Here is a 14,103-nt window from a genome sequence, read left to right as displayed (position 1 = left end):
CGTCACTGTGGCTCCTGTTAAAACGAACCCTAGGTTTAGATATAAGAAAATCAACAAATCATACATTAAAATTCACGTGTGAAGCTGCAACTGCATCAGACGCATTAACATTTAATCCAAAGAAAACACAAAGTGTAAGAAGCAGGTGTTTAAAAATAAATCTTTATTTTCATACTTCAAGCTCAGCAATAAAATATTCACTTAATAAACCAGTGTGTACTGACGAAAACTGCAATCTCATGTTTGATTGTGAGTTATAAGCAGGATTTACATGTAAGACTGGAATTGCATTGACAAGCTAACAAAATAAATTGTATCACATACACATGATGGACAAACAAGCATGCACACATACACACACACACACACACACACACACACACACACACACACACACACAATTAAGCTGCACTCCATCCAGCACCAGCTCTGCGGTTGCACCCACAGTAAAGTGAGATGCAGGATCTAGTGTCTCCCAGCATCATAAACTATTATTGTTGGATTCTGAAAACCAACTAACCAGCCTTGTTTAGTGTGACAAATTGATGTGCTCACACTTCTAGCAGTCTTTATACTGAAATGATACACTGTTAGAGGCACTGCAGTTTTGGTTTGAGATTATAGTTTCACATAGCATGAAGAAGAAGCAATCAATCTGTCTCACACACGTTTACAGACATACACACACAAGTGACATCTTAATTACTGATTACAAGATACAAATTACTGTACACTGCAGTCAAGTCTTTCAGTGGAGGAAACAAAGCGAAAAGTTTTATCCCCCCCGATTTTGAAAATCTAATTTATTTTCACTATTTTTTTTTTTTGTTAATTTCCATTTGAAACATCCTAGACTATTCAGATGAAAGAAAACATTTGAGCTCAAGCCGAACATTTCTGTTCACATTTCGTACTTCAGAAATGATTAAAAGCCTTGAGATTATAAAAGGATAGTGCATTTCAATTCAAATCACTACAGTTACAGGCATGCTCTGCTCATTGCTGAGCCATTAGGGGCTGATCAGTATTGAATTCAGTTGTCAACAGCCAAGCATCTTTTCTCAGATCCATTACACACTCATTTTCTAATTTGACACACACCTTGAACCATGAGAAGAAAAACTGTGATAGAAAATGAATCTCATCTACAGCAAGAAAAAACAAGAACATTAACAACCCAGATGAAAAATAATCTGTATATACACACGCTCACGAAAAGCTACAACATATCAACATTTACAAAATCAATCTCAAAAGTGGTTTTATGAAAAAAAAAAAAAAAAAAAGACTACAATTGTCTGAGGACTTATGTATGCGATCTAAACGAATGATGCAGGCAATCAATGTTACTAAATAAAGTTAAAACACTGGCCACCGTCAAAAAGCTGCGTTCATTAGGAAGGAGCCACACGTTTCTGTGGTGGAGGAAAATTTCAAATTTCTCCTCTTTAGTTCCCTCAGGTCATCTGATATGTTTTAGCAATTCACATACAGATACTAGTCATTAATTAAGGACAACTTATTCTCCAAGATCTACCACCATACTCTACAAAAATGTCCTGAAACTGAAAATACAACAATATCCATTTCATAAGTCAGACATGAACCCAAAGATAGCCATTAAACCCATTAATCTCGCTATCTGAGAAATACCAGCAGTATTGTCTGTCATCTGATAAAACATGAAGTTTTTCTGCTCCTGCTTACGTCATCGGCATCGGCAGCTTATTTGGCTAACAACTAACGTTCAAGTATTCATGCTCTACATTTTTTACAAGATGTACTGATTTACACAGGAGTTAAATCACTGATGCTACCCTGCAAAAAACAAAAAGATAAAGCACATCTGCTCTGGTGAAAATAGACAGCATTAGTAGCACTGATCTGATATCTGCATCACAACGACAACTGCTGTAAAAACACTCAACAATTATAATCATTACACAATGCAATGTTCTGAATCCATGACATTTAGTATTCACCAGCATCCTTTGTAGATCTTATCTACATTAATGATGTCATTTCTTCAAACATTGCAAGCCAAAGCTCAAACTCTTCGTTAATCCCACATCCCGCTGTTTCTATTACCCTGCCATGGATTTAACATCTTCCATTTAATCAATAATCGTATGTTCTTGATTTGAAAGCAAAACTACTTTGACAAAAAGCTCAAGATGAATCACATGCCAACAATAACCGCCCAGAAAGACATCTAATGTCCGTCATTCTTCATTTTGGATGCTTGGAAAAGGTTTGACTACCTTATAATAAGGTAACAAGATCCCTCTCCCTCCCTTCAACACTTAAAGATAAAGACAAACACACACACACACACACACACACACACACACACACACACACTACAGATTTAGCCCATTTCTGGGGGCATCTTTTGAGATTATGGTGATATTACTTTAAGCAGAGTATGCTTTATCACCCCCAAAAGTCTGCAATTCTGTCCACAGACTATACACATTTTCCTTTAAAAAAAAAAAAAGGATTTTTACATTGTTTTTCTAAATAATTTCAGGTCTGCAACAATATTACATTTCTTTGCAAAAGTCTGTCAAATGAAATATATTCATCTGTCTATTAACATATATTATATATTTACATATATTGTTTTTATCTGCTTTTCAGTTCATGTTTTATAGATTCCTCTTTCTGGAGTCATTTTGGTGACCTCGGGGGAATGTTCTGTTCTTTGCCACTGTGTCTGGCTCCCCTGTGTGGGGAAAACGGTTTGCCAGCATTCAGGCCTCTCTGATGCTCCCGAGCCTTCAATCCTCCAGATCGGACTTGGCCATTTGCTCCTCTGAAGGAGCGTGACGGTTGACGGGGGGGCCGACCGTCTCCGCGTTTCTCCTGTTTGTGTGTAGTGCGCGTGGAGTTGGGCCGAGGCTCCTCAACCCCGTTGACCTTGAGCTCCTGCAGGGGTTGGCTGGCAGAGGAGGGGGGAGGAGGAGGGGGAGAGGGGGTCTGTGCTGGTGGCGGGTCCTTGGCCAGCCTCTGGCAAACCTCTGCATAGCTGAGCTTTCTTGATCCCTGAAAACAGAATAATGGTCAGATCAAATCAACATGTAAAATAAATGATAAAGAAACAAAAAAAAAAAAGTCACAACACACACAACTGCTACTAAAAACCGCTCAGAGACCATATGATCCAATAAATATTAAAACGCTGTCATTAACAGTAACCATTAGTGGCAACAAAGTGGATTGTGCTGCAGCGGTAGTTTGAGAAGTTGCTTTCGATGTTTTCATACATTTACCTTGTTTCCAGCTTCTACTCTAAGCTATAATTAAATCAGCTGAAAAATCTCTCAATCCCAGCTACAACTGCCATTTTCCACTAGAAGAGCAAGCCAAGTTTTATATTAATATTTTTTGGCTCCATGTAGTTTGCTACAATAAACAAAGCACAGTCTGATGCCAAGTTCACACTAAATGACTTTCAAAGTTGTTAGATTGCCGTACTGTTCACACTTCACAACGTGTTTTTTTGTAATCTGGGAGTCTTGAATTATTTGTGGTTTTCACACTACATGACTTACAGGGGGTACCACATAAGGTCTTTCATTAGGAGGAATCTGCCATGAGTATGTCTGATTTCCGAACTACATTTTGTCACAGTAACACACATGAGAAGTGACACGGGAAATGACATAATGCCATGTGCCAGACAGGTTCATAAAATAGACTTGTTTTCACACATCTTCATTCTTTAGCCTGTTTCCTTTGGGTGCAACAACTTTGGTTCATGTAGCAGATCTAACATGTTCAGTAATGTTCCTATTGTTAGGGGCAATCCCTCCCCCAGGTTTCCCCTCATCAGCTATGTTTGCCGACAGGTCCCTAGAAAGCATCAGATATTAAGCACGCCAGATATCTGGGGAGTGTCTACAACGCATTGGCAAGCCTCTCGGCTAACATAGGTTTACACATAGCACTCAAGGAGCCAACGCCGATTTGCCTCTGATCTGGGGCTTTTGTTTGGGAGCTCAAAAACAGGCCAGTGAGGTTAAAAGTCAGGGCTTAAGTTGTGTAGTGTGAACTAGGCATGAGGCAGTCTTGGAAAAACCTATGAGCTGCTGTTGCTGTGAACTACTCTATAAGAGAAGGCAGACTTTACCGGCTCTGATGCCGGAGATGTTGGAGTTGGGGGAGATGGCGAAAGTTGTTCTGTAGAAACAGACTGGCTGTAGGTTGAGGAAGCAGCTTCAGAGGCCGTTGGTGAGGCAGCCTCCGTGGATGAGGAGATTGTTCCACTTAGAATACAAGATTCAGCTTTATCCTCTTCCTTCTCTGGTGGACAAACACTAGACACAGAGAAGAGAAAAAGATAAGTTATTTTCTATGTATATGGCATCTTTTATTCACATACAGTGCATTTGTTTGAAGCAAACTTTACCTTAAGACCGGTGGTGTGAGCCGTGTCACAGGTGCAGGTGTAGCAACCGGGCTCACAGTATCAGGTTTGCTTACAGCATCTTCTGAGATGTTTGCGTGTCGAGTTTCAGTAACCTCTTGACTCACAGCCTGAAATAATCAAGAATTTAAAATGTGCGTTGACACAACTGTAACTTAAACGATGCTCACACGAGTCTCCAGAGGAAAATGTATCAAAGATTTTTACCTTGTTGGTCACCTTTAGGCCACGCACAACATCAGACAGGCGCATCTCTGGCGTAGTTTCTCCCCTCATACTGACCACGGATCCCGGTAAAGGAGGAAAATTGGAAGTTGCCAGGTCAAACTTTGGTGGTGGTGGTACCTTGGCCTCCATCAGGGGGACAGGCCTCTGAAATTTCCATTATAGTTGAAGTCAGTTGTGAGATAAGCAACATTTTGTGAATCTTGCCACAAAAAAACTACACAAACAGACAACCATTTGGTCTACACAGGAAAACAATGCTTTGTTTAAAAATAAGTAAAACAGGAAGTATGCTGACCGTGTTATGTTCATCTTCTCTTTTCCTCCTCATGCCTCTGTGGCTACCTCTCCTACAATGAAGACAGATTATTTTACATTGGATGATTTCAAATATTAAAGTTATATTTACAAGTAAAAACACAACAAAAGAAAAACAATAATTCAAAGAACTGGCTGCATTTCCCTGGAACTTAATGCAAAAGCCCAAAACATGTTTTATTTCTTATTTGTTTTAACTAACTGTGTAAATTACTCACAATACATTACACACGCCTCAATGTCCATTAGCCTGGCACAGTTTGGTATAAATCATCATCTCCACAGTGTTAATAAGCAGGAAAATATTCACTCACCTGCCGCGTGTGGCTCCGCTCAGATATCCAGTGGGTATGATGGCCTGTGGAGAAGTGTCTTTGAGGCTGAAGGAGGGCAGAGAGGTTGTTGCTGAAGTGGTGCCAGTCGGCATCCCTGACGTCTTGAGGGGCTGTGGACTCAGGGGAGCAGACAGGCCGTCCATCAGAGGTGGCGGAGCCAAAGGAGAAGAAGGGGGCGCGTCTCCTGGCCGAGGCTGACCCTTCACATGGTTTCTGGACATAATAAAAGGTCACACGTTTCTTACCACTAAATGTCAAATCTACCATGAAAAGTCACGTTTTGATACTTCAAGCAAACTATTGTGCTATTATATATGCTATTTGATGACAGAGAGTAAATCAAGACTGGGCAGCACGTTTATAAAAAAGACACAAAAGACATGTCATTGTGACTTGCACCTACCGGTTCCTGCTTTGGGGTCGATGGGTGTTGATGGAGCTTGAGTTTGCTTTGTAGTTCCCAGGACTGCTGTAACCATTCATGAATCCGCTGTGTGGGAAAGGTGCCTGGATATCACAACAACATTTGGAAATCTAATTAGACAATGTGCTTCATGAAAATATCTCAATATATTTGTACATGGCCTGAAGCTGAGAATATCACATCAAAAGCAACAGACACTACCATGAGCACCTTAACACAATTTAATTTTGTCATTTTGTAATTTCCCTCATTATAAATGCTTCTGAACAATACAAGAAGCCATACATTTCTATTGTTTTTTGTAAACATTGTCCCAAAGAATGAAAGCCAACCCCAGCTCTGTCTGCTTTGCATTTTGTCTTGTTTTAATATGCGTTTTTTTTTCATTTCCATGTCTACAATTTTCATAGCTTCCTCTTGGATGCGGGCTGCTTACTATCTGGAACACTATTGCTACCTATTAAAAAGGCCCAACCTCACCTGTGCACTCTGCCTAGGAACATCACCCAACATAGCAAAATAAGAAGTAAATACAAAAATACATGCAGAGGGCAGGGTCGCTGCAGATAAATACACCGCCACACACTGAGAGTGACAGCTGAGAGAGATTTCTTTTGTGTGACTCTATACATTGTTCTTTAGGAAAAATCCTTCAAAAATATATCTTTAGCAAACATTTTGGACAAGACAATCAGGTTCTCACCAGTGGTGTTTCAAAGTAAGGCATGACTGAAGGGCTCCAGGAGGGAGAAACCACAGGGTATACCGGGTACTGCTGCTGAGGGCTGTACACCTGCTGCATGTAGACTGGGGGGCCGTACTGAGCCTGCGGTTGGGCGTGCTGGTTGTACACACTTGCATCCACGCTGCGGAAGCCGTTCTTACCAAAGAATGTGTTAATGGCTTTAATGCGAGCCTGGCGTGAGAGGAGAGAAAGAAAGATCATCAGGTATGTCTGCTAGGCGTGAAGATGTGACAAACCTCACTGTAGCTATGAGTAGCATTGTAGCTGTGTCTACCGTCCTTCAGTCCCCTCAGATCTCATAATCCACGGTCATTAGGTCATACAACACTGCACCGACTAGGGGAAAGAAGGGGGAGGGAGTGAGGGGGAGAGTGACAGTAACAGGATGAGGGAGAGGAGAGGTATAGCATAGAGGTAGAAACAGGAGATTGATAAGGAGCTACAGATGAAAAATTCCTCCCAGCCAGCCACAGTGCATATGGGTCCTTCGAAGCGCGATACTGATCATCACTGGGGTTTAGACAGGACCATTAACATGTCACAGCCTGGTTTGTTTTATCAGGCGCTCACAAGGTCAAGCCAAAGTCCAACTGAAAAAGGATGTACTTGGTACCTGAAAAGCAAAGGTAAATGTCACGCCGTGATAAGGAGGGATATCAAACTGTCTGGAGATAGAGGTGTGTGCAACAGTTTTTGACAAACACCTCCTTGCTTATCAAGTCTCTGTGCACACAAATCCCAAGGTCAGTCCTGAGGCTACGGCTTAGCCAGACAGTAGTGACGTGACAGCTGACAACACAACTTGTCTTGTGTAACACAAGGCTTGCTGGGCTCCATACCACTGTCTAAAATAGAACCAATACTAAGCAGTGATCCAGCCGAAATAAAAAAGGTACTTTGTAGTGTACTAAATAAAGCAAATTCATGCTTGTGCATTTTAGTAACAGAACTCACCATGATTGGTTTTCCCTGGAACGTTTTCACTTCCTCTCTTAAGTACTTGTACGCCTGAGGAGGAAAAAGAAAAAAGGCTAAATATTTACAGTATAATACTGTAAACATTTGTGTTGCCCTTTAAATACAAGAACTTAAAGCTGTCCCAGCTTGTTTAATGTTTAAAATATATCTAATTTAGGTAGAAGTAATACTTTTCCAAGATTCTCAGCATGTGTTTATCTAAGGAATACATCTGCTTTACTTCATCATCAATGCTGTTTCATTTTGCTAAAATATTTTAAATTTAGTCAAAAAAGTGTTTCCTCTTCCAATTGCTGCACACAAAGGGAGCAGCAATCTAAAATACTAAAAATAATTCATAATTTGTTTTTCTTCAATTCAAACTAGGCAACTGGCAGGTGAAATGTAAGTTCTTTTTTTTTCTTTTTAACTCAAATTACATTTATTCCTTAAAGAATGTTTAGTGAAAAAGGACAAATTTATTTAAGCATTTTACTCAAACTGACGATTGTGTTTGAGGTTGTTTTTTTGTTTTTGTTGATGATTTTGCAAAATATGCTCAGATATTCAAAACTTAATTTTGAAAACTTAAAAACTTAACACATTTTGCACATCCCTGGTGGTAATATTTGACATGTTGATGGAACATCATATACAGCATAATAATGATAAAAAAATATAAAATAAGCACTCAACTGAAAATGTAACTGTATTCTAACTTTAAATTACACAGCAAGTTGGTCAAAAACAAGCCAGAAGTTTATCAACGAGGAGACGAACCTGTTGTGCGTCCATATCCGACTGAAACGTTATGTACCAGTTGCTGTTGTGTGCAAACTCAACACTCAGCACTTTTGGACAGTTCTCACTCTTAAAAAGAGCCTCCACGTCCTGTGAGAGAGACAAAACGTACATTTACATATTATACATTTCTGCCTCCTACACTGAACTCATTCAACATCTTTACTGCACAGCAGAATGGGAGGAGTTGTGGAGGACTTTTTTAGTATGGAACTTTCTTTACCTCCACCGGCGTAGTCTCTGGCACCTCTCTCAGAATAATGATGCAGCGACTGTGGTTTGGCCGAACCTTCTCTCCAGTTTCATCAACTTGCACCATGGGAGAGGCTGTGACAAAGACACCACCTTAATAAAAGTGTTTTCACCATCTGGAAGTAACTTAAAGGCCTCTGGTTCACCTTCATAGTGTTTGAGTATTTACATCTCTCTCTGGCATACATCTGCACAATTTTTTATGTATTTTCTGTCAGGATTTAAAAACAAAAAAAAACTATAAACACTGTGTGTAAATACTGGCAAGTTTCAACAGTGCCCTTATCAGCTCAAACAAACCTTATTCAGGAGACTGTTAAAACATGTATGGAAAACAGTTAGAAACTGGTAGAGCTGGGTATCGTTTAAAAAAATTACAATACCAGTACGCTTAAAGTGATATTGATAAAGTACTTCAATTAATATCTTTTTTCTCTACTTCATTCAAAACCCATTATATGAATGGAAAAATGGCTGCTGTAGTGGTCAGTCAATGGCACGCTGCATTAAATTAAAGAACAGCAGCAGTGATTGGCTGCAAGAAAAAACATACAAATACTAGTTTTTTAAAAAATCTAGGTCAGGATACAAAGAAGTTCTGCTACTATTTGGTACAGGGTTATTTCAATAGATACCTTAAAAAGGATATCAAGTAATGATAGCCAGCCCAATAAGATACACAAACCCTCTGAGGTTTTCTTCTTGGATAAACGGTTGGCAGAAATGGTAAGCATTACAGGCAAGAACAAACTCTTTGCTCCATACAGTCACCATAGACACAATGACCCAAAACACCAGCACCCATCAGCAGAAGCACGCTGTGGTGGCAACATCATGTTGTGTGGACACTGCATTCAATTGTTACTGGTGACTCTGGTGGATCATTACACCATCTCCTCTGTTGTGAACATTTTACTAGGTGACTGCCCTAACAAAAGCTTGTATTATGTGTATGGCTTTTATGGTTTGACATATTGTCCCGTGTTAATACTCTCAGTTAAGGTGGTCACTTATTAAACTTGGGCAAGGAACCACCACAAATAAGAGACCCTTTACTTCTATATCCATTGTTCACCCTCTTCCAATTAGTTTAAGATTTAGATTAAAGTTCTTAAAATGTCGGTACATTCATTTTAAAGTCTTCTGTCTATATATATAATATTCTGTCTGTAAAATGAAGTGTTAAGCATTTCTCACAAACAAAGACAGCACTGGTACCTCGCAGTACATCCAGAATGAGGTCCATGTCAGTGGTCAGCGCTTTGATGTCCTCCATACAAGCGATGGCCCAGATGGGAACGAACTGATCACTGTCCATCTGGGATATCAGGTACAGGTCCTTAGACAGGTTCTCTCTGCAAACACCCAAAACAACATTAACAAAATCATCCAAAATGTCTACTAATACTAATATACTCTTAGAGGAATCAGCTGTTTTGTTTGGGGTTTTTCGCAGTTATGAAACAAGGCATTTGAATTATTTATTACTGATGTTGTTTTTGTAGCTACATAAACCAGCAAAGGGATAAAGGTGAAGCTGAAGATAACTTGACAAAACAGGAATTAACAATACACTTTTATTTTGTGGTAAAAAAGAAAGAGGATTTGTACTGACCTTGAAAAGCAGAACTCGAGCTGTTTCTTCAGAGACGCTCTAAGGCTCTCCTCAGATATTGGTTGTTCCTTTGAAGCATCAGCATCTACTGCTGACTCGCGTTGTGGGTCAAAGACATACATCATGTCAGGGTGGTCAGTGCCATTCACAACGCCCTCTGTGGGTACAGGGGCATAGTCAGCAGTGCTGTCCAGATACTCAGCGTCATATCCTTTTCCCCCTGAAGAGGAAACATCTGAGTAACCTGAGGTAGAAGAGGCAAGAGGGAACAAAATGCTTGTGAAATAACTGTCATGTTTGGACAACAGGATCTAATGTTCAAACAAACTTTGTCATGCTTTGTCTTTGCCACATAACCCAAGGACAAACGTTACAACAACAAATACCATGTGTTTCTTCAATTATCTTGATCAATAAATATTATGCATGTCTATACTGGTAACACACTGGGTTCCTGCAGATTAAGGCAAGTAAGAATTAGGACTTTTAAAGACATTTTTAATGCCACTCAGAGTTGAGTACAAGACCAATTTTCTAATAACCAAAACTGAAGAGGGACAATTTTGTTTTGCCCAAATGTTTATTCTAACATAAAATAACTTTTTTTGTCTGGTGAAAAAGTTAGATTATCTATGTTAAATGCCATAAAAACAACCCTTTTTAGAGTGGAACACATAGAAGACATTGAACATATTATATTATCATAAAGGTATCCATTTGGTTTATCGACAGAAGTGGAAAATATCTGGCATTTCTGGCCTGTTTTCTCAACAATTTTGTGTTTCCCACTCCGCATGTGAGATTCCACAGATTGGATTTCCATCATGACCAGTTTTAGAAAAGGAAATGTATTAAAACTAGTTAACAAACAAAAACAAGATGTTACCAATTAATTTTAAACTTTATAATGCAACATCAGAAAAAATGAATAAAATCCAACTCCCCAACTTCCCATGTCTGAGCATTTTTTAATACTTTTGAAAGATAATTTTAAGTCAATTCAATACTAATAAAAGGCCTGAATCCTGATCACACATAGTCTATCCCCATAGTGCTGTTCCAGTGCAGGGAGTAGAGGGGTTTGGTTTACACTGAAGACCAATTTACATGAGGGGAAGATGGATATAACCAGATGTTTTCAGCAAACAGAACTGAATAAGCTCTTACCGTTTGTCATCTCATCGGGAGGAGGGGAGGTCAGCATCCATGGAGATTCCTCCGTCCCCTCTGGGATGTTATTCTGGTGGTCAGGGATCTCCTGCCACACTTTAGCATTTGGGTTCAAACCTGCTCCCTTTGTGGTAACCTGCAGGATTAAAAGAATATGAGTTACAGAAAATAGTTTTGGGTACATAACTATAGTGTTACGAGAGACAAAATAGACACTGTCAGACACTCAGATGTGTGGAGTTTTCTGCCCCGCAACTGATTTCAGACATGCGTGTTCAAAAATTGGCTTTCAAACTGTTTTGGCTTCCAAAAATGGAGCACGGACTTGGAAGCAGATTGGTAGGATTGTGGAGAGCCAACAATGTTTTATATGTTTTATGTATTTTTTGTTCTTTCATTCATATGAATTCAAATGTATTATCCTCTTCTAATGGTCTGATTTTAGTATGTACTTAATTTTAGCATTTTTTTAATCAGTTCTGACTGACATCTTGTCTTTGTATCTCTTATTAGTTTATTCTTCATCTTAACCATTATTTTACAAGTTTATACTTTAATTCTAATGGAACTGTTTCACTTTTATGGTCAGTTGACGGCTTTGTTGCGTGTCTGCAACTTGTACCTCACACTTGTACCTCAGCACATTGTGCTTTCACCTGAAATTAAATGTGCTTAAGAAACAAAGTTTTGCGTGCTTGCTTGTTGGACTTTTAAAAAAACATGGATCATGTGAACACAGTCGTAACGTATGAAATTTCTGAGTTTTGTATCAACTGCTAATAGGCAATTTGAGCATCTTTACCAAAGCGCCTCACTACTACATAGAGCAAAATCAAATCAGATCAAATTTTAGATAAGTTGTTTGTCAGTCACTCAAAACCCAAGTAACATGTAACGGATCCATGTCATTTAAGAGAACTCAAGAAAAGGTCAGCCATTGAGAAATATTACTTTTCATCATACCTCAAAATAACAGCACTACACCCCCACAACATTCAAACCCGTGTCCCTTACTCCGATTTATCATAGCCAATCCAATGAATGAAGCCAGTTCATCCAGTTTGGCGTCTTTGAACGGTCTCAGCTCCTCTGCCCTACTCTCACAAACAAACCCTGTGACTTAGTTGAATTTTCATTGGTTACCTTATCACTGTAACCCCGCCTCGCAAACGGTCACATGTTACCATACATGGCGCGAGACCGCCTCTGAGCTGCAGCGTGACTTAGAACAAGGCATTTTGACCTGTCATCCATTGCAAAACCTTGAGTGTGCTTCGGTCATTGATGCTGAACCAAAACACGAATCATTCCCGCGACCGTCCAGTCTAAACTGTATGTTTTCGAAAGTGTGGTTACTATTGAGCGGCTCTGGGTTTGCACTTAAGCACCGCAACGTTACTCTGGGGTTCTGGAAGAAAGAGCACATGGTGCCGACGTTCCCACACAACCATATGCAACAATATTCAAATAGTTTCAATTTCGACCCGATAAAATGGAGCGGATTCTGGATTGATGTATTTATTGTTACTAGATTACTCAATCATCCCAGCAATTCTCCCTTTTCAAATTCGCCGTCTCCGCGGTGTACTGCTATGACCTTTATCACGGAACTCTGATAGCTATTTAGCTAACCTAACAGTTGTGTAACAGCTAACATTTAACACAAATCACGTGTAGTCGCTACACACGAAACGCAAATGAATTAAACTATACATTTACAGCAACTTGCAATAAAGCAAACTCCGAGTTTTCATTAATTCATAACGTTATGTAAAAAAGCACGTGTATGTGGGGTAAGCTTGTTTGGCGTCTCGCCGTCTACCATATTGTAAGGAGTGACTCCATAAATACCTGCTTTAGCTAACTAGCTTAAGTTTACTAGCAAACCAGTTGGAACCGGCCGACCTCTCTTTACACTCCTAACCTAAGCTAATTTGTTTGACAGGTTGACAGTGACACATATTGACTTACTTTGTAAATATACATAAGTAATATTTCGTACGAACGCATATTAAAAGCCAAAGTGTAAAGTTACCAAAGCGGTGAAAAACTGTCTGGTCGAGCTACAGACAGCACGAGTCAAACGTGAGGGGAGGACGCAAACAGGTTGTCGCATGTTAGCTAGCGTGTCCTCTCCCAGGCCCCAAACTCACCATGCTGCTTCGGTCCTCGACTTCTTGTGCTCTCCTCAGCTCCGGCGGATTTAATTTGCCCTGTAGGTTTTATTCTTTGCGAAAGCTTGAACTCAAAAACTGTTGGCCGCACGAATTTAGAGTGTCCCGTCGTCGTTAACTACCGTCTCCCCGGTAACGTAATTCAAACGACCGAACGTGCTCCAGTCCAAACAGTGCGTCCGCGCGGACAACAACTTTAAAAGCTTGTAGTGACCACAGTAACTGTTTAGATGGTGTGTAGCTTAAAAAGCGCCCCCCATTTGACGAAATATGTTGTTTAAGTCCAGCTCCTCATTCCGTAGGTCAGCTCCGAGGCACCGCTTCTCCAGCATGTGACAGCTGCGTCCTCTGCCTCTGCGACGGTCCGTCCCAGCAGGCTGTACTCCGCCTCTACCGCCCCGGCGAGGCGTCATGGAGCTGAGTCCATGCTCTTCTGAGCAGGGGTGTAGCCGTGGGGGGAAAGTGGGACTTGGGAGGGCACCAATAGGAGGTGGGCTTGAATGGCCTGGAATGTAAAAGTTTTGGTTTGCAATTTAAAAAAAAATTTCTATGTAATTAGTGCCATAGCAAAATAAGATAAGCCAAATAAATCGACTGAAATAAGGTGGTCAAATAATGGTTTAGTCATACCAGCTTGTGATTGTCACTCTAGCTGGTT

The 14,103-nt window shown here is 40.1% G+C and overlaps 1 protein-coding gene across 1 annotated transcript; it reads right to left on the bottom strand.

Annotated features, from left to right (window-relative positions):
• Nucleotides 1-146: 146 nt before the first annotated feature.
• Nucleotides 147-13,832, bottom strand: larp4ab (La ribonucleoprotein 4Ab). Its single transcript, XM_042499700.2, has 15 exons — nt 13,425-13,832; nt 11,269-11,407; nt 10,102-10,345; nt 9,705-9,841; nt 8,458-8,561; nt 8,214-8,324; nt 7,431-7,484; nt 6,435-6,647; nt 5,711-5,814; nt 5,287-5,520; nt 4,953-5,004; nt 4,637-4,801; nt 4,412-4,539; nt 4,133-4,319; nt 147-3,045 (listed from the first exon to the last, which is right to left on the bottom strand). The coding sequence occupies exons 1-15, from the start codon at nt 13,425-13,427 to the stop codon at nt 2,671-2,673; spliced, it is 2,250 nt and encodes a 749-aa protein (XP_042355634.2). The 5' UTR covers nt 13,428-13,832; the 3' UTR covers nt 147-2,670.
• Between the last annotated feature and the right edge of the window lie 271 nt (nt 13,833-14,103).

The sequence above is a fragment of the Plectropomus leopardus genome, chromosome 2, assembly GCF_026936395.1.
Source record: "Plectropomus leopardus strain MGB_pleo_1.0 chromosome 2, ASM2693639v1, whole genome shotgun sequence".
Taxonomy (NCBI): domain Eukaryota; kingdom Metazoa; phylum Chordata; class Actinopteri; order Perciformes; family Serranidae; genus Plectropomus; species Plectropomus leopardus.
The sequence above is the reverse complement of the archived record's forward strand: the minus strand, read 5'-3'. Positions and strand labels throughout refer to the sequence as shown.

Excerpts from the sequence above, each read along its gene's own strand:
- larp4ab (XM_042499700.2), bottom strand. Across the intron at positions 8,562-9,704 it reads CATTCTGGATGTACTGCGAG|CCTCTCCCATGGTGCAAGTT; the intron begins GTACCAGTGCTG and ends TCTTTGTCACAG. Across the intron at positions 4,540-4,636 it reads GCCTAAAGGTGACCAACAAG|GCTGTGAGTCAAGAGGTTAC; the intron begins GTAAAAATCTTT and ends TGATTATTTCAG.